The sequence below is a fragment of the Melanotaenia boesemani genome, chromosome 19, assembly GCF_017639745.1.
Source record: "Melanotaenia boesemani isolate fMelBoe1 chromosome 19, fMelBoe1.pri, whole genome shotgun sequence".
NCBI lineage: Eukaryota > Metazoa > Chordata > Actinopteri > Atheriniformes > Melanotaeniidae > Melanotaenia > Melanotaenia boesemani.
In genome coordinates, this window is record NC_055700.1 from 3510781 (window position 1) to 3535281 (window position 24501).

Sequence of the window (24501 nt, forward strand, 5' to 3'; positions counted from 1 at the left end):
AAAACCACAATACATGTTCTCTCCTAAACACATAATTAAAACTGAATACTGAGAATAAACTTACAGAAAGATTTACTTTATATCACAGGATTTTTTGAAATTTTAGTGAAAATATTTTTGTGATTTCTATTTTCTCAAGTACCCCTTGGAGTGTCACAAAGTACCCCTTGGGGTAAGTGTACCCCCATTTGAGAAACAGTGATTTAGCCGATGCTTTTATCCAGAACGACTTACAGTGGTTAGGCGGGCTAAGAGCCACATCTGGAACGGCTGAAATGAAGGACCAAGGCTGAATTTAGAGTAATAAACTTTGAAAACAATGTTGATGGACCTCTGACACCCATATGAAACTGTTGAAAACATGTATAATATGGGGCTTTAAAGAACTGAAGAACTTTTACAGAAGTTTGATTATATGAAGGACGAGGTCCTAACATCCGTCATCGTCACCTACTGGTCCTCCAAATAAAACCTCTCGGTCTTATTTTCATTCTACAAGTTCATCCACGTTTTGAAGCCATGGAAACGGTCTAGAACAGGCCTGCTCCCACAAGTCCTGCAGGCTTTCAATATTTACCTGCTCCAACACACCCGAGTCAATTAAAAGGATCCAACATCCATGAAGTTCTGCACAATGACTCATTCGTTTGAGTCAGGTGTGTTGGAGCAGGGAAACCTCTAAAACCTGCAGGACTGTGGCCCTTGTGGGACCAAATTAAGTAGTAAGTTTGTGAAGTAAATATATGTTCAGTTGTTGGTAAATTTTACTCATTTAATCAAAATGAAGAAAAATCTGGTATGTTTGAATAAAGGCAGTCGTTTTATACTCTGGTACATGTCGGGAAGTCGGTCTGAACGCTGTCCTTCTTTGGTTTTCCTCACATGGACAAATGTTTATCATAGAAAACTCCTGACTTGACATTTTGTGCAACAACAAGATACTTGTGGATGATTTTCTGATGGTTCCTGACTTCATGTACGTCAGCATGACTGAAATGTGACTGGACCTGGATCAGTGGCATGTTTTACTGGTGAAAGTATGAAAATGGATCAAAATGCATCCACGAATCTCAGCATTCAGGCTGTCATCAGCTGGATGTTCATGAGCGTTCTCTTCCTCAGTGCGGCGTGATCGAGTGCATCCCAGACTGCAAGTCCAGAGACCAGCTCGGCAGGCAGACTGACTTTGGGATGTACGATTACTTCCGTAACCAGTACGGCGATGAATCCACCCTCGCTTTCCAGCAGGTGCACAGCTTTAAGTTTCTCGATTTTGGTTGTCAGATCCTGACGGGCAGAAAGTTGGTGTTCATTTATGTTAAAGTACTTCAACAAATAAGTCTCAGATTAATTAGATTACTGAGAAAAAGCATCCACAGAATTTCTCTAGTTGTGTTAAATATAATGAAACATTAACATATTTTATTTACCCAGAATTTCATGCTCAGACTTTCCCCCTGTTATCATGTCAGCTAATACAAGCAGAACTTCAGCTCCTCATCATCATTTCTTCCTTTTCTCTTCTTCCTCCTTCCTTTCTTCCTTCTTTCTCTTAATCATCTTGTTCCTCTTCCACCAGGCCCGGTATAACTTCATCCGCAGTATGGCTTCATACAGCCTCCTGCTGTTTCTGCTGCAGATCAAGGACCGACACAACGGCAACATCATGCTGGACAGCAAGGGACACCTCATCCACATCGGTGTGGTACCTCTGGACTCGTGTCCCATCTGTAGCTGAGCCTGTATGAGAGGACACTTTTATCCGGTGTAACGGTGAACATTTGGGTTTACGTTGACCTCATCTTCTCCAGATTTTGGCTTCATGTTCGAGAGCTCTCCTGGTGGAAACCTGGGCTGGGAGCCAGACATCAAGCTGACGGATGAGATGGTGATGATCATGGGAGGCAAGATGGAGGCCACACCTTTTAAATGGTTCATGGAGATGTGTGTCAGAGGATATCTGGCCGTAAGGTAAGAAACACTCATTTCTTTTTACCCTGGAAGGAAGGAGGTTAAGATAGTGTATGACTTGGTCATTAACGTTGTTGTCTGCCTCGTCTCAAACAGACCCTACATGGATGCGGTGGTTTCTCTGGTTACCCTCATGCTGGACACTGGGCTGCCTTGCTTCAGAGGACAAACCATCAAACTCCTCAAGTAAGAGCAACAGGAGGAAGTTGGAGTGTACGAAATATTATAATATCACCACGTGTCAGAGCCACTGCAGGTGTTCTGGAAAAATACCAGTAAAAGCAAGATCAGCAAGTTTCTGGAGAGGAAAAAAAAAAGTTTCTATCAAATTTCCAAGAAAAAAAGCAGAATTTTTGGATGAGCATCATCACACGGATCTCACTGCCACCTGCGGTGTGTTACGCCTGCACCCTGATTTATCAACTCTTCTTACACACAAGCTTACGCTTCTTTTATGCGTGAGGGTTAATTTAGCATCTTCTCCTGCTTAGAGATGTTCCTGAATGTAAGTTCAGCTCTGACCTGCGTAGATCTAGTGGTAGAACAGGGAAGCTGCAGGTGTGACGTCTCAGCGTCCACAGGCGTCCGCTGTCTGGTTGAAGCAACAATTAGCCACTTAGTTCTTTTTTATTTTATTTTAATAAACTGGCGTGTAGCTTAATTGGTTGTAAAACTTAGGGGAAAAAATCCTCATGCTCAAATTTTGTACTTACTGACATTTTAAATTCCATTCACTGGATGGAGTTGAGGACAGTTTCTATGAGCGGTGGATAAACGAGGGCCCTGGTGTGGACGCCGTCTCACACTCACGCCGTGAGGCTGGTCACTTCTCCGGAGAGAATGGTGATGAAGCAGGACTCTGGAGGAGAGTTTATCCGCCTTCATCAACATGAAGCCTTTTTCTTTACCAGCTGTGGTTGGAAGTGAGATCCAGACTTCGTGAAGCGATGTGCCTCATTTTCTGTTTTCCTCTCTTTTCAAACGTGAGACTTTTCATCTCATGAAAGTCACGACTAACAAAAAAAAAGCTGATTTTATTCAGAGAATATTGTGATTATTTTTATTTCTGATAATATAAACCATCCGTTGTTTCTCAGCTTCACCCGTTTGAACCCTTTTCAGCATCGTCACTATTTTCTGTTAAACTGGTCGTAACTAAACACCAGTTCAGACGTAGAAACACATCAGTGACTCCTCCACAGTTCAGCAACAACTCTTTTTCCTTTTTATCTAATTTATTCTCAGCATTCAGCCAGTTCAGCCGGCGGATGTGTTGCATACAGACGGTTTAACTTTCCCACGGACGTGGCTCGCTGGAATGAACTTTAGAGGAGAAATGATGACGAGTATCTGCTGCTTCGTCTGTTTCTGCCACTTTCACTGACTTGTCTAATCAAAGCTTGAAGTTTCGTTCCTCACACTTCATGTACGGAAAACATTACAGCAGGGTGCATGAGAAGCATTAAAAAGTAGGTTAGAAGCAAACTTTAAAAAGAAATAAAAATTAAATGAAGATTAAATTAATATATTAATAGAATCAAATAAAGGAATGAAATGAATTTGTTGTTTGATTTTAATGATAAAACTATTCAAGTCTCTTCTGTCACTTTAAGAGATTGAAGTCTAAAAAGGCTTTTTAAGATTTTATTGCTTTTTTTTCCCTGAAGAGACATTTGATTGTTTTTTCTTTTAGAGGACGTTTTAACCCCCAGATGAGTGAGAAGGAAGCTGCAGCGTTCATGATCAAAGTCATCCAGAGCTGTTTCCTCAGCAGCAGGTGAGAAAAAGACACAACCTGATGTTTACTGAGGTTTTTATGACATCTGACAAAACAGAATAAACGTGCAGAAACAAAAGTTAAAAAAGTCTGCCCCACCCTGCCCCACCCTGCCCCGGACACCTTCTCCAGCAGTGTTTATACAGGAAGGAGCTGAATTTCTCACCTTATTCAGCACCTCTGCAGGTAAAACCTGAACTTGTTAAAGTAAAACCTGACGCTAAGCCAGCATTGTGTTTTCTGATTTATTGATTTACTTTTAAAAGACATTTTTGATCAAAGTGAGCTAACGGTGGGATCAAAGTGGCCTTCAGCTCTCTGACAGTTAAACTGGAGAGGTGGAGGTTCATGAGCACCACCGACACACCACACCCTTTTACTCCTTTATTTTACTCTTCTTTACTGTTTTTCTTGTCATTTTCCACCGAAACAGATTTCAACACATTGATCACGTCATGCTTCCAGAGTTTCTGGAATGTTCCTCACCTTTAAGTTCTGGATGTTCGTGTGGCTAAAGCCTGGTACACACAACGATTTTTGGGCTGTTTTTGTCCTGATTTTACCTCTTCCTGACCTCAGACAGCAAACGCCCGATCATCGTGAGAGTTCCCTGTCCAATCATCATTTGGTTTGAGGTTACGAGCCGATTTGTCCCGATAATCCGTTCCGAAACAGGTCGTAGCTGAGATTTGGGAACATTGAACATGTTTAATACTTCAGAGCTGATTTCTGACGACTCGTGCATTCTGACTGCGTGGATGGTGACGTGGTACAGAACGTAGCCAATCAGAGAGCGAGCTGGCTGGGGAACAAGGAAGTGAAAAAAATCCGTGTTCACGCCGTCTCCAGTTTATTTTTTTCCGTTCTGTATTTGTCTGTTAACAATAGTCCCAAGACCACCATCATTCCCTCATCCTGTATGTCCTCCTCCATGCTGGCTGTTGTGTTTGCCGGTTGTTGCTGTGTTATATAATATTGTTGCTATTTTCTTCATTTCTTCAGTTTTCCGGTTGTTGCTATGGTTCTTCTACGTTTCGACGTTTGTTGGAGGACTAGGTTGTAGATCAGTTGTGGGACAACATCGTCATGTGTGTGTCATTCTGTGATTAGATTATCGGCACACGCCACACACACACATTATTAAAACTGTTAAATGCCTGAATTTTCTCTTACCTTTCTCGCTTTTTAAAACAAAGCGAGAAGGTAAGAGGAGGGAAGGAGCCACAGATGAGTTGTGTCTATTATTGTCGGAGGGAATGAAAGATTTTTTGTAGACGTTTTTCGGGCAGGTTGAACTTTGTAATGGCAGCAACCTGAAGGAGGAGTAAGGTGGGTGGGAGGGCTCCTCTGTGAGCTGGTGTTTGGGGTGGGTTGATTATTGATGACATGGTTGAGTTTTGTTTGTTTGATGGTGAGGGGGCTGAACCAGGAGGAAACAGGCGAGTACGGACTCCACCACAGTTAAAATGTTACCTGAGCAGGTGGAGACGCTGCCGGGCTTTTTATAGACTGCCAGCTTGTTGTTTGAAGGAGGTTCCCCTAAAGTTTGAAAAATGCCAAATAATTATAATTTTTAATTAAATTATTTATTCTCACCTTCATTTTGTATTTCTGTATTTAATTTACTTTATGCTTTAATTATATTACACATTAATTTACAGGTTTTTTCCATACTTGTTATTTTTGTTCCAAACGTCTTTTCCTTATATGTGTGATTGTGTGTGATGAGGTGAAAACACTCCGGATCTGTGTTTGATTTCACCAGGAGCAAAACCTACGACATGCTGCAGTATTACCAGAACCAGATTCCTTACTGAGGATGCTCCACCTTGACCCGAACATCTCCACCCGAGCACCACAGAGCGCCGTGGGCGGAGCTGACCGGCTGCTTCTGCTCCTCCGGCAGCCAGTCATGAGGCACTTTAATGCTCACTCTCCCGTTTTACTCTGCATACTGTTAGTCGCCAGATTTTATAACGTACATGCGTATTTTAGAGTATTTGTCTATTTAACTTAAGCATTAAAACAGAAGAAGAGTTTCAACCTTTACCAAAAACTTGTATCTGAATCACCCTTTAAGTGTTTATGGATGCTGGTGCTGGTTACCCAGTAACTTTTAAAAGGGAGCCATGTTCAGTGTTATCACCGCTGTTATGTTGCTGTGTCGTTACCCACTTTAAAGCACTTTATAGGTTTCATCCGCTTTACCTGCCTATAATCAGAAGATTAAACACTAGAGATTAAAACTATCTAAACTTTAGTATTTTAGATTTAAAGGGACACAGATGTGTGTTAAATAGATGAAGAATGAGTGCAGGAATCAATCAGCGTTTAGTCTTAAAGGAAGTGTTTAGAGAATCATGCTGTAGTATGTACTGTAAAATATTTACTGTAGAGTTGCATCCAGATCACAGGCAGCTTCGCCGTGATGTAGATTTCCATGTTTACCAGGAGATTTCCAGACTTTTACCTGTTACGTTGACACTCACCCTCACATCGTCTTCATCAGGTTTCTGTTAAATAGAGACAGTTTTCCCCCACAGCAGCTGATCGACACCGACCCCAACTCATGTTTCTGCTTTTTGTCTCCATGATTTTACTAAGCTGCATGCTTGGTCTGCAGTGACGTAGTTACAGAGCTAAGTTTTGTTTTTCTGCAGTTTTAACAGCCAGAAAATCATTTAAGTGTAATTACAAGAATGTCATCTATGATTATACCAGATTTATCTGTATTTGCCTCCCATCAGGTGTAAAACTGTAGTAACTAGTTTAGAAACATTCCTCCTCATCATCGTTAGTCTTTAGATCCGGTCCAGCCTGACGTGCTAGAGATGATGAAGGTCATGCTGATGATGATGATACTGTATATGATAAGCCATTTTTTCCTACCCTTGGTAGAAACACAACTGTAGTAATACTTGACAACAAAAACTAACTTTATGCAATATAATCATGTTTGTTGATGCTGTATCTGTGTGTTGTTTTGTTGTACGTCCTTCCATCCAGGTCGTGTGTGTGCACGTACGTGTGTGTGTGTATGTGTGTTACCATGTATAACCTCACATCTGAGTCTGTAAAGTGAGCAGCAGCTGCTGTCGTGATCATTTTTATGTTGTAGCTTTTATTGAGTCCCAGGGGATGTCCATCATGTCTGCCGTCATCTGTGAAGAGGTGGGGGGGGGACAGCTGTGTGTGTGTGTGTGTGTGTGTGTTTGTATAGCTATCTTTATGAGGACCAGCTGAGTTTTAGACACAAGTGAGGACATTCAGTCTCATCCTCATCATTTAACATCCTAAAAGCTTTATGAGGACATATTGAAGGTCGGAACCAGGTTTGGGTGAAATGGAAACGTGGATTTTCTGAAGGATACGAGGCTCATTTACGCTCTGATGATCCACTGAGACAGAACCAGTGATACGAGCTACAGTTTGATGGACCTCATAAAGATACCAATGCAGAAGTGTGTTTGTTATTGATCGGTGTATTGGGACATTATTGCACTGTTCAGATGAAATCTGTTTTCTGATGATCTGTGAAAACTCGTTGATTCCACATTAAATGTGAAGATTTCTCCGAAGTCAGACTCTGTGTGTTTTATTCCTTTTCAACCTCCCAGACTGTCCTGGAATGAAGTGAAAATTCTCCATCCACCATCCCAAAAGTTTTCTCCAGGTGTTTCTAGTTGTCGGTTTGGAAAGTTTTAGTCCCTCGGAGCAGTTTTAGAATTTGTGTGAATCCTCGCATTAATTTAGCAGCAGCTTTTCCTTGATGACACTTTTCCCAGGAGCCCTGTGACATGAAATGGAGAAGCTCTGGATGAAACCACTGAAGGCTCAGGACTGGGCCAGAACCTTGAAGCTGAAGCTCTCCCAGCTCAGCTGTTCCATAACAACTTAATGACCGTTTAAAACAACAGAATCAAACTAGTAAGTTTCTGCTCTGACACAATAAGGAGGTCATGTTATGGTACTGTGGTGTCTGGTTGGAGATCGCTGCAGATCACAACATCATACAACAGTGAGTCTGACATCATCATGGAGGCTGCGTTACATGTTACATGTTACGTGTTACGTGTTACATGTTACTGGCTGAATAAGATTCCAGCTTTCAATGCAAAATACAAACATTTCCATCTGTAACATGCTGACAAGTTAAAGTGAAACCTCCACTATTTTTATTTTTGTTTCTCTTTGTTGTCGTGTTCTTTTGTGTTTATATTTTTTGTCTGATTATTTGTCTCTTTGTAGATATGTTGAGTCTGTTGAGTTTTATACCATTTTCATGTTTGTGTTTTTCTGGCTTTTCTGTCCCGTTCAAAATTCTCAATTCTTTTTTATCTATTATATTTTTTTTATTAATTGCATTTTTTTATTTAAGGGTATTGTTTGTTTATATCTTTACATTTTATTTATGTATTAATTTAATTTCTGCCTGTGTAGTTCTGCATCGTTTGGTCATTAATTCATTTATCAGTTTTCCAATATACCTCTAGTGTCCTCAGACTCAGTGATGTCTTTACATTCCTATATTTCTGTGCACACTTGAATGTTACACGTTTACAGTCAGGGCAGACTGCTCACTATGTTGCCTTCAGGTACAGCTGTTTTCTCCGTAAATTCTGACATGTTTATGTGACAGCTTACTCGCGGCTCGGTGAATGATTCAGACTGTTCAGCGGCCACAGGTGTGTTGAAGTTTTCATGAACAGGTAAAGAGCACTTCTGGTCAGTGACGTCAAAGGGATGGGCGGGTCACGTGGTTGCCTGTGAGGAAAACCTGTGGGTTAATGTTACAGGAATGGGAGTAAGAAGAAGGGAGAAAGGAAGCGAAGCAGCAAGGTAACTGACCTCAGTTTCTGTTTACACACGCGGTGAAAAGATGAGATTGTGGCATGGAATTAACTCACACACTTTGTTTGTTGTGAAGTTAAAGTTTTTTACTTTTATTTTTACTGTAAAGTGAAACGTTAACGCGACTCTACGTTTGTTCGTTCGCGGCCACTTCGAGCGAAGTTTATTTAATCGCCGCCGATGTTACCGGATAAAACCATTAAAACGATCCGTGTGAGACAGAAACAGAAGTCAACACGCCCAAAAGCAGAGTTTCAAGTCGACATGGAGTCAACAGAACAGCTTAAAGTGGACTTTTTCCATTTTTTTGTCCTGTGTAGGTCCGCTGCTCTCAGGTCTGTTATCAGGCCTCCTTCAGGGCACAGTTTGTTCAGGAAACACAAGAGTTGTCTTCCATATTCAGCTTTATTTTATTAATAAAAAAAGCTTCACAGGACAATTAAAGTGTCTGCGTGGGTCAAACTGGCGATAAAATATATGAGGGGTTAAGAAAAGTCAGCCCACGGTGGAGATGGAGTACAGTTATCATTAAATATGAATCATTTTAAGTAAAAAGGAAGTTTTTTCTATAAACATTTTGTCATTTAAATTTAATACAATCATTTAAAGCTAACATTCATATATATATATATATATATATATATATATATATATATATATATATATATGTATGTGTGTGTGTGTGTGTGTGTGTGTGTGTGTGTGTGTGTACCGCTTGTTCCATTACGGGTCGCGGGTAAGCTGGAGCCTATCCCAGCATTAACAGGTGAGAGGCAGGTACACCTGGACAGGTCACCTGTCCATCGTACTATATATATTTGAATGTATGGAATCAGTTTTGTTATGCATTTTGAAAAATATCATCTAAGTAATGATTTATTAATTGTGGCTGGATCTCTTTATAAAAGATCTCAGAGTCCAAACTTGTGGCTCATTTCCATCATACATGCATTTTAATGATCACTTTAAAGAAAAAAAATGTAAATAAATGAGTTTGAGTACTGATAGCAGTTTTTACATTTATTAATAGACACAAGTTTTTTTATTTTCAGAGGTTTCTGCAGTGATGGAGAGATTTGCTTGTTTTTGAAGAAATATTAAGATCAAAACAATCATTTTAATAATGAAATTGTCATCAGAAAGTCTCGATTCAGCCCTCAATAATTATAAAAGCAATCGCTTTTATTTTCTTTTAAAGAGGTTTTAGTGGTCAGTAGTTATCCAGACTTACTGAATGTGTCAAAGATTTGCTTTGGACATTTTTTGTTTTTTTGTTTTTTTTTGTCATTTTCAGTCAAGTTCTGACTGATTTCAGAGGAATATGTTTTTTTTGTTTGTTTGTTTGTTTGTTTTTTGTTAAACCACTTACACTGACCTATGCACCATTCAGCATAAAAAGGCTCCTAACTCAAGGGATGAACCAGAATTGTGTCGACACATAAGAGACAACTGAACAATAAGCAGTTTAGATCTTTAGGCTTATTTTTACCAGCAGCCCATTTTTTCTTTAAAAAACATAAAGGATCAGACAGTCTGACAGAAAACAGGATTCTAGCAGCAACAAGGTGATTCGCTGTTAGCTGGAAACTCGGCTTATCTCAGCATGGAGGCAGAAACTGGACACGTGAAGAAGAAGAGCCAGGACTAAAAACCATCTACAGCAGATGAACAGGATCTGAAAGTCCAGGAGAAATAGGAACACATCCAGCAAAGACCTGAACCAGGACCAGAGAGCTGCATCTGGACCTTCAGTTGATCCATCTACTGTTGGCTGAATCCTCATCAGAAATGGTCTCCATGGAAACGTGGCTGTCAAGAAGCCGTTCTTAAGGAAGGGAAACAGGGAATAAAGGCTGAGGTAGGTCACATGACACAAGAACTGGACTGAAGATCAGAGGAAACTGGTCTGATGGAAGGATGGATCCTCCCCAGAACCCGGACCAAAGCATTACTGAAGCAGGTGGAATCATCTGGACAGAAAGTGGAACAAAAGGCAGAAACATCCAAAGAGGAGGTTTGCAAAGTCCTTAAAGAAGCCTGGAGAACTCTTTCTAAAGATTACTTAAAGAAATGAGAGAAAGCTTCTCTAAGAGGGTTCAGATTGTGATGAAGAATGAAGCTGCTCAGACCAAATCTGAACCTTCAAGCTCCTCAGAATTGTATAAACTCTGCATCCTGTATCGTATTCACATGAAGGTTTCCTGGAACTACACTGCACAAAGCCTTCTCCAGTGGGGTTCAGGTCTGGACTCTGTGGTGGCCGATCCATGTGTGAAAATGATGTCTCCTGTTCCCTGAACCACTCTTTCGCAATCTGAGCCCCATGAATCCTGCATTGTCACCTTGGAACATCGGGGAAGATGGAATAACCTGCCCATTCAGTATATTCAGGTAGTCAGCTGACCTCATTCTTTGGACACATAATGTTGCTGAACCTGGATCTGACCCTAGCCCTGACCAACTGCAGCAACACCAGATCATAGACTGCCCCCACAGGCTTGTAAAGTAGCACTAGATGTGAAGGCTGCATCATCTCATCCTCTCTTCTTGCACTGGTGCTCCATCGCTCTGGAACGGGGTAAACCTGGACTTGTCAGACCACATGACCTCCAGAGTCCAAATTTCATGCTTCCAAGCAAATTGAAGCCTTTTTCTCCAGTTTTGGCTACACAGCTGTTCAGTCCCAGCTGATCTCACTGTTCCAGCTTTCACTATTAAACATGGTCCTGAGTTCTGCTGCTGTTTTTCTTCCATCTGGTTCAACCAAATGTTTAATTGATCTCCGATCGCCATCATTCAGAAACCCAGTTTTAGTTTCTTCATCTCCTCAGATGTTTTCTCTGCTTACTGCCAATAATCTGACCCTCCTTAAACAGACTAACATCTTTTCCACGACCACAGGGTGTGTCTTTCCACATGCTAGTTGTTGCAGCTGAAAGATCACTCATGCAGGAGTTATCCAATAGGAGGCTCCTGTTTGCTTAGTGGCCACAAATGTTTTTGTTTTTGTTTTTTGTTTTTTTTGCCAGGCAGTGTATACTAAGAAATGAGGAGTGGCTTAAGACTTGCAGATTAACCAACTTGTCCATCATCATTAAATGGGTCAGCGGCTGTTTTTATTAGGTTATTTCCTTATCGTTTTATCTTTTCCAAACACCTTTTGGCTGCAGAAAATGCTGAACTTTGTTCCACGCTTACCTCTGCTTGTAATGCAGGAGTTTCTACGTCTTTACTTTTATTTATTGGCCTTGTAAAATATCCTGTGGTCAGTTTGGTAACTTCATTAACCAGCTGTGAAATTAATCTAAGAGAGAAAAAACCTTCTGGTTACCCTGTTTTACCACTTCTAAGTCTGGACTGATTTAATTATTTTGAGGACAGAAATATGGATCTTTAAAGCAGGGCATGGTGGGAAAGGTGGGGCTGGGTATTTACTTCTTCTCTGTTTGTCTCTGCAGGTGATTCCTGGACAAACTGTGTGTTCATACCAGGTTTGCATTCTGACCTGCAAGCCAATGTAAGTCGTGTTGAGTGACTGCGTGTGAAAGAGGTATTCAAGTACAGTACTTACCCTTTTTTACCCTCTCGAATCAATTCAAACTAATGGGCTGATTGGTTGTCAAGAATGTGCTTTTGTGCTGTGTGCAGCAGCCAGCGGTAAGTGGAGCATTCCTGGATACAAAACATAGAGGTTACAACAGCAGCAGGGAGGTCACGCTCAGTGTTTGGTTGCAGCACAAAAATGCATTCTTGACTTGGCTTGCATGGAGGATGGAGGGATAACATCTACACTCATGCGGGCTTTTGGCTGAAGGGTGTTTGCTGTGGTGACTGTAGCTACTGAGGGGTTAGATGTGTTAAGTTCTTCTCGTCTGTTTGCATGAATGTTATTGTCTTTAGTCTGGGTTTCATCTTCATCTCATTGCTTCTTATTTCCATCTTTTATTCTTCTTTGGTGGTGGATTAGTTAAGCAGACAATTCATACAACCAATTTGTGTAATTAAAAGATCCAAACGTAGATTTGTTTGCTGTAGGACGGGAAATTGAATGATCTTATCAGACGCGCTCTCCTGAGTTTAGCCTGTTAGAAGTGGTCAACAAAGTCTGAGAAATGACCACAAAGAGATGCAAAATGACTGCAAAGCTGCAAACGCAAAACGCAGAGGCATGCTAAACAGATGCAAAACAGCTGCAGATAAAAGCAGACAATCACTTCCGAGTGATTTTAAACCTACAAATATGTACACAGTGAGGTCAACTGGGTCAACATTTGATGATAAAATGGAGTCGAGTTGGTAAAACACTGCAGCTCAATTTAAAATTACCATAAAACTGTCAACATTTAAAAATACAGTTGAAATAATTTGAAGGATGTGCAAAAAAACACACAAAAAAACTAAATCGTGTAATACTACCGTCAATGACTATAAAGAGCCCAAAACAACCAAAAAGACGCCTGAAATGATGCATAGTAACCACAACATGACACAAAGACAATAATCAGACTTCTGCTGTAATCGTACAATAAGAAAACCAATGACCATGTCTTATTTTCACTTTTTCAGGGCCTTAAAAATATTTCTTCTCAAAGATTTACTGCCATTTTGTTTATCTTGAGGAACATCTTCTCATTTTGAAGAAGCGGTATTGCTGTGGCACGTGTCAGTTCCCATAATCTTCCAGTGGATTCTCACAAATGGGTGCTTAATTAACAAAACTAACGTGTATGGTTGTTTACGAAGCTTTAATCATATTCTCAGAATATTTATTTATTTTCCCAGCTTTATATTAATTTATTGATTGCCGCTATAATTCCGTTAATTATCAGGGGTTAAATATTAGGGCTGTTGAATTTATTCGTTTCTACGATGCATCATGATCAGACATAACGATACAACAGAACATAATCAGTTATAATAATGTAATGAATCTATTCTGCTGCCGCTTGCGTGTAGCGTGATCTAGCTGCAGTAACAGAAAATACATCAGTATCTCACTGGAAATACACCCATTGTCTCAGGGAAATCACATAACATTACACACAAACCTGTATGTTAGCTGAAGGCTAACATCTATGGAAAATACCCTTGGCAAGCTAGCAGTTAGCATGAGCAAATGAACTAAAGGGATTTAAAAAACTTTGTCCATCAACAAATGTTTACCTCAACAATATTTTCTGTGATCAGTTACCAATTGACTAGAATACATAACAGGAAAATGTTTTCTAACCATAAAGAAGAACAAAAATCTGAACTTCCATGTTCTGTCTGAACTGACTACGGAAAGACTGAAGGGACAAAACACACTGTTTTACTGCAAGAAATTTTGATAACAATTTCACATTATAGTAATGTAATAGTATAGTATAGTAATAGTATAGTAATCTTAGTTTTCCGGAATTGGAAAAATAAAGTTCTATAATAAAGTTGAAAACAACATAATTGTTTACATGTTTATGATATTTATCAGCATCAGGACATTCAGATTGATTTTTGAAAGACTTATAAATAAACAGGGTGTTCATGATTACCTGACTGCTTGTATTCACTCATAAAGAAAGTAGCAGTGTGCAGTGAGGATGCAACACACAGTGATGCATCACTGAATTGAATCGAATCGTTGACAAGATAAGCCAGTGAAGATGCACAGCCCTAGTTATCATAGTGGCATAAAAACAAAGAGACACCATGAAATCATTCGTCATAGTTTATCTGTGTGAAAAGATATCAGCCTTAAAAAAATAAGGAATCACATTAACACTGATGCAAAGACTCAGAATGACCATAGACCGTCCTAAGAACAAAACAAATATGCAGAGATGCAGTGCAAAACCAGGACAACAAAACAAAATGAGACTAAACTGGATTCATTACTGCAAAGCAATGTAAATTTATCTAATCACGCAAAGAAACAAAACATCCAATTTAACATATTAAAAACAACATCCAATCCAGTTTACTTACAGAGCACTTTTAACACAACACTGCTGACCAAAGTGCTGAACAGTAAAACAGTGAATCATTTACGAAGCATGTGTATAAATACGCTAAAGCAACACGGCTGAAAACGGAGACAGAGCGGCTCAAAATGTCCTTAACTGATCTAAAGATACAAAATGAGAATCAATGTTGGTCAGAGAAGCTGGAGACGATTCACAACTTCTTCTTAGTTACATAATACCCCCCCCTTCCAAGAGATTAAATGTTTCAACACCCGGTGTGTGTGTGTGTGTGTGTGTGTGTGTGTGTGTGTGTGTGTGTGTGTGTGTGTGTGTGTGTGTGTGTGTGTGTGTGTGTGTGTGTGTGTGTGTGTGTTTTCAGGGACTATCACCATCCTCATGTCCTATGGAGGAGGCTTTTACGGACGCACTGAGCGTGTCCGCCAGGCGCCCCACTATGACCAGGTTCCTCAGGACTCCTTACCCGGAGCAGACTCCTATGACCTGAGAGAGTCGAGGACCCCTCCTCTGGCTCAGAGTGCAGACCCTCTCCCCCCTCCGCCTCTGCCTGACCAGCCCCCTGTCGGCCCCGAGTTCGATCCCAGCGCCAGCGAGGACGAGCCCGAAGAGGACCCCGCCATCGACATCAAACCGGTCCACCGCTTCATCCCCGACTCCTGGAAGGACTTCTTCAGAGGGAGCAAGCGCAGTAGCGAGAAGGCGTGGTCCATGCCTTCCTCGTCACACAACAACAACAACAGCACCAGCGAGGGGGTGCGCTGCTCCCCCCCACAGTCCCCCTCCGATCCCGGATCATACCGAGACCCTTATGGCGGCTCGGGCGGCAGCTACAACTCGCACAAGGAGCTCCTGGAAGAACGAGACGGCATTGGGTCGGTGTCGGGGCACACCCACCACACGGGTCTGACCTACAGCGAGCGGGTGGAGGAGTACCACCAGCGCTACGGCTACATGAAGTCGTGGGCGGGGCTGCTGAGGATTCTGGGCTGCGTGGAGCTGCTGCTGGGAGCAGGCGTGTTCGCCTGCGTCTGCGCGTACATCCACAAAGACAACGAGTGGTTCAACATGTTCGGATACTCGGGTCCTGGAGCTTACGGAGCCGGTTACTACGGCAGCGGCACAGGCACGGCGTACTACAACGGCCCCAACACCCCCTTTGTGTTGGTGGTGGCGGGGCTGGCCTGGTTGGTGACTGTGATTGTGTTGGTGCTGGGGATGACCATGTACTACCGCACCATCCTGCTGGACTCGTCCTGGTGGCCCCTGACGGAGTTCATCATCAACCTGGCTCTGGCGGTGCTGTACCTGGCAGCAGGTAGGAGACGCCACCTCGCCGCCGCTTTGACGTGGAAAATCTGAACTTATCTCAACGTCTTCTTTCCATCCCGTTCACCAGGCATCGTCTACGTCAGAGACACGACTCGTGGAGGGCTCTGCTCCTACCCGGTCTTCAACAACCCCGTCAACGCGGCGTTCTGCAGAACGGAGGCCGGCCAGACGGCAGCCATCATCTTCCTGTTTGTCACCGTACTGGTTTATCTGATCGGCGCCATCGTGTGTCTCAAGCTGTGGAGGCACGAAGCTGCTCGCAGGTACCGGGAGAGGTACGGCCTGGAGGTGAGACCCAGCTTATGATGCCAGTCAGGGGAAAATGTTTTTATGTTGTAAAATAGACTAAATAAATATAATATAAAGAAGTTTTATATCTTTTTAGGGGTACGTTTTTGGGTTTGTTGCCTAGGCAACATTGTGCCATGATGGTGCAGAAGATTTTTCTTTCTTAATTATATATGTTCAGTAGCTTCACCATACATCTGATTTTAAATGTGAAAATATTACAAAAGGAAGTCTTTTAAAGGGTTTTATGTGTGAGGGTTGCTGGATTTTCTGGCTCTTCACCTGACGTGTTGCCATCATTGGATGTTGCTGCTTAATACTTGCGGAGCTTTGTTAAGCAGCTTTTTTTATACTTTTTTTTCCCAGAAACAGACAATGAGGCTGAATTAATTCTGTAAAAGGAGGAAAATGTGTGGAAATTATGAGAAAATAAGACTGAATCACCGTAATTGTAGACTGTCCTAGATGACATTGCTGCACCAATCACATTTATTTTTATTAAATAATAAAGATCAGAACAAAATTATGCTGAATAATCTGCTATTGAATACTAAATAATGTAAACACACATTACATTTCATGCAGTCGTGTTGATTCCATCATGGCTCCATGTTGCCTGATTGTTGCCCAGTTTTTCATCAGTTATTTAATTACTACATAAAATTTTAAGGTTTATTCTTCTTATAGTGTGAATATATTTGTCCACACTGAAAAAGGAAAAGAAATTATGTTTTTTATCCTTTTTGTGGAGCAAAAATCTCTGTTTTCTTTTAAAAAATGTCCACCAAAATGGCTTCGAAAGACAAATGAAAGCATCATTATTGGTTCGCTGTGGTTTTCTCTCCTATTTAAAATAACAGTTGCATTTTGTGAGTCTACCAGGCCAAAAACTGGTTTTGTTGCCTGAAGGCAACACAGTGCCTGAGGGTTGAAAACAATTTCAACAACACCAGATGCAAACATGCTGGCACACGAGCTGCAAAACAAACCAGAATTTGCACACAGGTTTGTAGGTGTGGAGGGAAAAGTGGGCGGAGTCTACACCGTGCCTGCACTGGCCTCCTTTTCAGGCTTTTTTTTCCAAGATGGGTGAAGAGTTTTCTAATAAAACCTTTTCCTCTGACACAGATTCCTGAAATTAAAACAGTCGAAAGCTTTTGTTTCTGTTAATTTTTGTGTTTTCTCTAATTATGATTTACATTTAGACATATAAACATAAACTGTGTCTTTGTTAAATCATTTGCTTTTTGTGCTGATAGAAAAGGTGATCATGAAAAGTTTGCTCAGTTTATCCTGAAAGCTGGACATTTCTTTCCAGAATCTCTTCACACCAAAACGAATCATCTTCTCATCATTTACACAGATTTATTAATAATATAACAAACAGGCTGCGTGACAAAGATTTTATTCACAAATGAAAACCTTTCATCAGGAAACTGGATCGTATTGCGACGCTGCAATGAGTTAGGTCTCATTAGGTGGAATCAAGTTAAACAAGACTTTTTAAATACAAAACAAAAATAATAAATTGAGGTAAACAAAGTCAAATTTATTCAAAAGCAGGTTTACAGTCGACCAAAGTGCTGAAGGGTTTAAAAATGCGTAGAAACAGCACAACCTTAATAAGGACAAACACCAGAAAGCAGCACAAAAGCTGTTTTCTTGGGGATGAAAAGGTTTACAACCACACCGAGCCCATACGGTGTTATATCGCCACAGCAAGTAAAACGCGGCTCACAGAGCTCTTAACTTAATAATCCTAACTTTAAATCAAACGTGCAAAAACAGCCTGGTTTTAGATTGTGTTTAAAATATTTATAAGAATACTGAAAGACAAGCTGATAGTTTTTAGCATTAGACTTAGACTTAACTTTATTAACCCCTTGGGATGACTTCTTTGGGAAATTAAAAATTCCAGCAGCACAATAGAAAAAGCAGGTAAATAAGCACACAGGTACGAAATGAGTAAAATAAGATAAAAATAAATAAAGGCTAAAGAGCCAGACATGGCTTGTATAGAATATGAGTTGAAATTATTACACTACGGATGGAGATGCGGTTATTTCACCAGGAAAAGTGTCCCACCGGTAGATGTAAATGGCTAACCCCCTTTTTTAACTGTTCTCTATGTCCTCGTCTCTGTCCTCTTCCCCCACATGAGGAGTTGTAGAGTGTGATGGCATGATGGACAAAACGGTTCTTAAGCCTGTTGGTCCTTAGTCATGAAATAAAACATGTTCTCCGTTTCTTTTTTTCCATGTCAAAGGACAAAACAAACCTAGAGCTCTTCAGCCTTTAGCTGCTAACAGATCTCATAACTTCACTTTGTTACTTTCAGATTTATCTTCTCTTAAACTCTTATTTTTGTTTTATTGTTTTTATTTTTTTTGTTTATGGGGCTGACTCTGTATAACTCTGGTATTAATCATCTAAAATGTGCTCCTAGAATTGAAGTTTTTGTAGGAAATCATACCCTTGACATTGGCTTGGATATGAAGCTACACCTGGGAATAATAATCTGGCCCCGCCCACATCTCCACCTGCCCTGTCTCTGCTGTACTTTGCAGTGGCCAGCTGGAATACTGCGATAGTTCAGTCATGCATGATTCAGCTGAAGAGGAAGCTGAATGACACAAAGGATCCACCTCAGTTCCTCCTTCTGGTCCGACCTCTGCTGCAGAGCTGTGGTGTCTCTTTTCTTTCGGGGGTTAGAGAGTAGTGGTCCTTCAGCTGGAGCTTGAGGGCTGTTTGAAGGTTTTAAACGTAAATAATCCCTGAAAGAAAGGAGGTACTTTACCTTCTTTTAAACATATTAGTGGCGGGTAATGTGTTGACTCTCTGCAGCGTGAGAAATGCTCCTCACTGAGGGGAGCCCAGACGGTCACCCAGCTGTGTTCAGCGCACACATCTGGATGAAAAATATGAATTAGACTAGACACTTTTGTCCTTTTAATTGATGTTTTTTAGATATGACACGAATGTTTGCAGAATCTGTTGTTGTTTTACTGGTTTTATTCACAAAATATGAGGAGATGAAGAAAAGTGACTGAAAGGAGAAAAATATTTATTAGAGACATCATGGAAATGGAAACACCTTTGACGTGACTCATTAGTTTCCTGTCTGAGTTAAAACATCTTTCCAGATATGCTAAAATGTCCCAAACTAGATTAAAGTGTCGCTTAATTTTTAGGTTTCTCTTCAAGCTTTTGTTTCCAGTTAGGACAACTTCTTCTTAGCCGTGAGAGATGTAGCCTGTACGCAGCCTTTCTATCAAAATATCACCTCAGAATCGAAATGCGCTCGTGCAGTAAAATCCGTCTGGTAGGTCTGTATCAGTTCGTGCTCTGAGTTTTATTGTTTCGGTCCTACAGATGCAGCCCTCTGAGATGCCGGCCAGGCGGCCAGTGGTAAGTATGGTGTCAGAAACTGAAACTCGCATTTGGAAAAGTTAGAAAATACAACACATTTGTTGCTTCGTTTCTTCAGATGCCTCCAGCTTCTGATCCGCTTCCCAGGATGCCGGAGCAGGTCCAGGGCTCCTCTGTCGTTCCCATCCAAGCTGCACCAAAACCTACAAAGGTCGTTCAGGGAGCGATACCGTCGGGACACATCCCAAAACCCGTCGTGGTGCCCGACTACATCGCGTAAGTGCTAATCCTGTAGAAGAAGAAACATCATCTAGTGCTGCCATAAGAAGCTGATCCATGACCGCAGTCTTAAAGACGTAGCATCTCCATCTCCCTCAAACAGGAAGTACCCAACCATCCGGACGGATGAACAGCGGGACCAGTACCGAGCTGTGTTCAACGACCAGTATGCAGAATATAAAGAGATCCACTCAGATGTGCAGGCCACCCTCAAGAAGTTTGATGAGATGGACGCCATGATGCGCAGCCTGCCTCAGCATCCCAACAACCAGATGGTGACGCATTCATGACACTCCTCAGAAATGGCTGAATTATGCTGAGTCATTGGATGAAACGTTCAGGTGTAGATGCTTGGAAGCCATGAATACATGCAGTAGCTTCAGAAATAATAAACCAAATTATTATAATAACCATTTCATTATGGGATGTCCAAAGTCATTTAAGAAAAAAAACATATTTTTGTATTATTTATTTATTTAACCTTTATTTTTAACCTGGTGAGTCAGTTGAGAACTTCGCATTTACAATGACGACCTGGCCGAGAGGCAGCAGGAAAAAACAAAATGACATCACTAACAATACTAAAGAAAAATAGAGGAAATGTAAAAACCATTAGATAAAACAAATAAAATGGAATCAAAATAAGAAAACAAATAGAATAAAAATGAGATAAAATAAATAGAATAAAAATAAGATAAAATTAAATAGAATAAACATAAGATAAATAGAATAAAAATAAGATAAAATAAATTAAATAGAATAAAAAGATAAAATAAATAGAATAAAAATAAGATAAAGAGAGAATAAAATTACATTAAAGGTCCCATATTATACACTTTATTCCCAATCTAACGAGGGTTGCCGAAGAGGGAAAAACACTGGGCGCTAGGTGATTTTTAGAGGGCAGGCTTTGAGAGCCGGTAGGCGGGTCCATCGCTCTGTGGGGAGTGGTTATTGTCCCTTATGACGTCATAACGTACACGCTTTCAAACAAGCTCATTTCAGCGCTTACTTCCCTAGAGGTGGAGCAGGGGGGAGAGAGAGCGCCTGAAAGAGTTTCACACTTACGGGTCTCCTACACATGCGGGGGGACCAGTATGACTGTTCCAAAACCATTAAAAAGTGAATTTTGCATAATATGGGACCTTTAAATTAGTAAAATAAAAATAAGATAAAATAAAAAGTAGGACACTAGAAAGATGGCATAGAAGAAATGGTATAAAGACAAGGTTAAATATTTAAATAGGAGAGTTCAGTAATTACCAAATAAAGTGGTAAAACAAAAACATAATAAAAGCAGGCTTAACATGAGATTAATAGAGATATAGATGGAAATAAAATGCAAGTTATTAACTAGAAAGAGATTCAATTAAAACTTTACTAAAAAGGTTTGTGTTGTGTCGACACTCCAGCCCCCCCCAGGTCGTCTGGAAGGTTCCACAGGAGACGACCATAAAAACTAAACGAAGACGCTTCTCTGTACGTTTTAGTTCCTAGCTGAGGAATAATCAAGAGACCAGCCCCCGATGACCTGAGGGGTCCTATGAGGCTCAAACTGAAAGAAAGTCAGATCAATAATTAGGAATAAAACCTTTTAAGAGCTTTTTAAATCCCTTCGCTTCATGTGGGCTCTGGCAGCTGATGGCTAGTGATAATGGTGACCCGGACTGTTTTTAGATTTAGGTTTTAGATGAATACTGGAGCCATCGTACCTCCTCCTGTATCTGCTGCTCCATTCATGTGAAGGCTGAGGAGAAGTTGGAGTACTTCTTTGTGTGTTTTCATTGTCAAATTATCCGTTTGCTTCCCCGTCCATCCAGCGACTTCCTGTTTGTACTTCCTGTTCCTGCCGTATTTCCCCTCCACCCTCACATTCCTTATCTGCTCCATTCAAGCAGCGTTTGCTCTGCAGCTGATTTTCATACTGAGTTTCAGTCTGTACGGCTTCACCTGACGTTAACTTTCTCTGTTTGTAGGAGATGGATCGCATCAAGAGAATCCTGCAGGAGTACCAGCGGAAGAAAAATGTGAGCTGAAGCAGGTTTTAGTAAACAGCTGTTTGCACCAACACCGAAATCTGGTCAAATGTCTTCTACCTTTAGTACAGGAATTACCAGGATAGTTAATATTTACAATTAAGTCCATAAAGCTGGGACGAACAGAATCTCATCAACTGATTTTATTTCAAGCTGAACATAAACAACATATCAGATGTTGAAACTGAGACATTTAACCTTTTCATGAAGAGTGTTTAAAGAAGTTTAAAGAGTTTTAGGAGAGGAATGTTGTCCCATTCCGGTCTGATGCAGGATTCTAGCTACTCTACAGTCCTGGATCTTTGGCCCTGTCCTGTTCGCACAGAGATTCCTCCTGAATCACTGAATCTTTTATTATACACTGTATTTGGAGGGATCTTCAGAGACTTGATCATTTTTATGTTGAGGAACATTTTTCTGGAATTGTTCCACAGTTTTTAGACGCCGTTCGTCTCAGATTGCTGAACCTCTCCATCTGAGACTTTCTGAAATGCTCCTTTTATACCCAGTCATGTTACTGAGCTGCTGCCAGTTAAGCTAATTAGTTTCTGATGTGTAGCAGTAACTTTTCTGCCTTTTGTTGCTCTTCTTCCAACTTTTTACAGACGTGTTGCTGCCGTAATTCTAGTAAAATCTCGTCCCGCGAGACTCCACTGTGAGGAGGAAGGACATTTCTAATTCCTTGTAAAACTCCATTTTGCTGTTTGCTACCAAGGATGGTGGTTATATTAAACTCCTCCTCCATCCATACATACTGCGCCATCGTTACCTAAAATGAACTGTCACATGACCCCTACGTCACGGCCGAGGACGTTTAAATACAAATACAAAGTTTCCATTATACTTCCATATCGACACACCTCATGAGAGTAAAACCCTTTGAGTGATATTTGAGAGTTTTCTTCAAAGTATGTGTTTCCATTACCAGTTTTTTATTTTGATGTTGAGGTTTTGGTGATTCGGGGGGTAATGGAAACTACAGTATCCTGCTTAAACATACAGAAAATGTTAAATGTTGACGGTCAGGAATCTTAGAACTGGAAGCCTTTTGCAGGAAGAATCTCCTAAAGAAGAACTGGAAAAGGTTTTACTGATGTCTGGCCATGCAGGGTGCAGAAACCTTTGTTTACCTTTTATACAAACACTTAGCTCTTGGACCAGTCCAGCAGGATATTTGTTTTGTGTTTGTCTTCAGATTTCAGTGCAGGGATTCAGATTCACAGCGACATTTTATGGTTTTCCTGAACGTTTGCCTGCTGCTGTCTGTGGATCTGAGTGAGCATCAGTGTGGTCATCTGTAGCTCAGAGGAATCTAACGTTTGTGGCTCTGATAGAGAAAACTCACGGTGTTTCTGCTTCACCATTTCAGGACCCGACTTTCGTGGAGAAGAAGGAGCGCTGCGAGTACCTGAAGAGCAAACTGTCGCACATCAAGCAGAAGATTCAGGAGTACGACAAAGTCATGGAGTGGAACGACGGCTACAGCTAAACGTCTGCGGTGCCACCAGACCGGACTCTTTTCTGCTAAGTTTGTTTTTAATTTGCACTGCAGGCGTCTGAGAGAAGAACTTCTGTCAGCAGATTGTTGGTCGGAGCTCACGTGAGAGACGCTGAGAGAAATGAGCTGGTTCCTGCTTTCATGCATGTCGCTGGTTAGCTGAGCACAAAGGCTGGAAACGGGGAAGTTTCCAAGCGCTGTCCTATAGAAGCAAAATCCCTCTGTCAGTTTTTCCACAACACGAGCACTCACCCTTCCACTCCACGTTGACTCCTTTCATCAACTGTTGTCTGTTCAGGTCGTATAAAAGGAGAAAAATTAAAAAACAAGTCACAGATATCATATCTTTAACAAGAAAAATACAAACATGTCCTCTTATTTCATGTCGGAGAGCACCTGGAGGTCCTGTGATCCGGACGATGTTTAACAGTCCAACACATCTGGGATGAAACTGGGCAGAATTTGGATCAGAAGTTAGAGTTTAGTGCATATGAGCTGCTGACTTAATGTTTATGTTTATCCAGGTTTGTGGAATAAACGTAGTAAACTACTCAGGGTCTGGACCTGCAGCTGTCTGAGCTAACCTCACATTCATGCATATCCTGGTTTTCTCAGCCTTTAGAGAAGCTGAAGCTGTAAATCCTCCATCGTTCTTGTGGTTTTTTTATTTAGCTGCTCCTTGAAGCCGGTCTGAAAAATTACGTTTCAAAAATTCATTTAAAACCCTGAAAATGTGGTAAAATTAGTCTTCGTGGAGAACACGTTTCATCCACCAGCGAGCCCTGAAGGAAAAATCCTTCATATTTACAGACAGTCTCGTTCAGCTCACGGTTAGAAAATGATTCTGTTTCACGAACACGTCAGCGGGTTTTAAGCAGCTGAAAAGTGGGCGGAGTTGGAATTTTCTGGAATTTAATCACAAATTACAGACATTAATAATTTCTGCTGTTTATTTGATGTTAGTTACTAATACAGACAAAAGATCTGTAGCTGGAGACGTCCTAAATGATGTTTACAGCCAAACACGTTTAAATCGTGTGCTGACCTGGTCTGAAAAACAAGTCCACACCTTAAATTAGCCTTTATTCTAAAGTCAGTTGGAGACGACATAAAACAATGTTTTTATAAATAAACAAGATAATT

The 24501-nt window shown here is 40.9% G+C and overlaps 2 protein-coding genes across 6 annotated transcripts in view; both read left to right on the forward strand.

Annotated features, from left to right (window-relative positions):
* Nucleotides 1-7326, forward strand: part of pi4kaa (phosphatidylinositol 4-kinase, catalytic, alpha a) — a 35173-nt gene extending 27847 nt beyond the window's left edge. For both annotated transcript variants that reach the window (XM_041970437.1, XM_041970438.1), the window contains exons 49-54: nucleotides 1123-1248; nucleotides 1580-1700; nucleotides 1812-1971; nucleotides 2068-2157; nucleotides 3665-3748; nucleotides 5514-7326. In XM_041970437.1, the coding sequence (XP_041826371.1) occupies nucleotides 1123-1248; nucleotides 1580-1700; nucleotides 1812-1971; nucleotides 2068-2157; nucleotides 3665-3748; nucleotides 5514-5565 (633 nt within the window). In that variant the 3' untranslated portion in view covers nucleotides 5566-7326. The remainder of the gene's footprint in view (nucleotides 1-1122; nucleotides 1249-1579; nucleotides 1701-1811; nucleotides 1972-2067; nucleotides 2158-3664; nucleotides 3749-5513) is intronic.
* Nucleotides 7327-8372: 1046 nt separating this feature from the next.
* marveld2a (MARVEL domain containing 2a) lies at nucleotides 8373-24501 on the forward strand. 4 transcript variants are annotated; one of them, XM_041970439.1, is made up of 10 exons: nucleotides 8373-8457; nucleotides 8545-8587; nucleotides 12058-12149; nucleotides 14921-15874; nucleotides 15956-16176; nucleotides 19549-19584; nucleotides 19664-19821; nucleotides 19928-20099; nucleotides 21801-21851; nucleotides 23230-24501. In XM_041970439.1, exons 4-10 carry the CDS (start codon nucleotides 14938-14940, stop codon nucleotides 23347-23349), a joined length of 1695 nt encoding a protein of 564 aa, XP_041826373.1. In that variant the 5' UTR covers nucleotides 8373-8457; nucleotides 8545-8587; nucleotides 12058-12149; nucleotides 14921-14937; the 3' UTR covers nucleotides 23350-24501. The 4 variants fall into 4 exon arrangements, with proteins under 4 accessions (XP_041826373.1, XP_041826374.1, XP_041826375.1 ...); XM_041970440.1 differs by lacking the exon at nucleotides 8373-8457 and having other exon boundaries at nucleotides 8503-8587; nucleotides 12058-12116; XM_041970441.1 differs by lacking the exons at nucleotides 8373-8457; nucleotides 8545-8587 and adding an exon at nucleotides 11629-11701.

Bases quoted from the DNA above. Each gene is read 5' to 3' on its own strand.
- marveld2a (XM_041970439.1), top strand. From the start codon at position 14,938: ATGTCCTATGGAGGAGGCTTTTACGGACGCACTGAGCGTGTCCGCCAG. The intron at 16,177-19,548 runs GTGAGACCCAGC...TCGGTCCTACAG, and splicing joins GGGAGAGGTACGGCCTGGAG to ATGCAGCCCTCTGAGATGCC. The intron at 20,100-21,800 runs GTGACGCATTCA...CTCTGTTTGTAG, and splicing joins AGCATCCCAACAACCAGATG to GAGATGGATCGCATCAAGAG.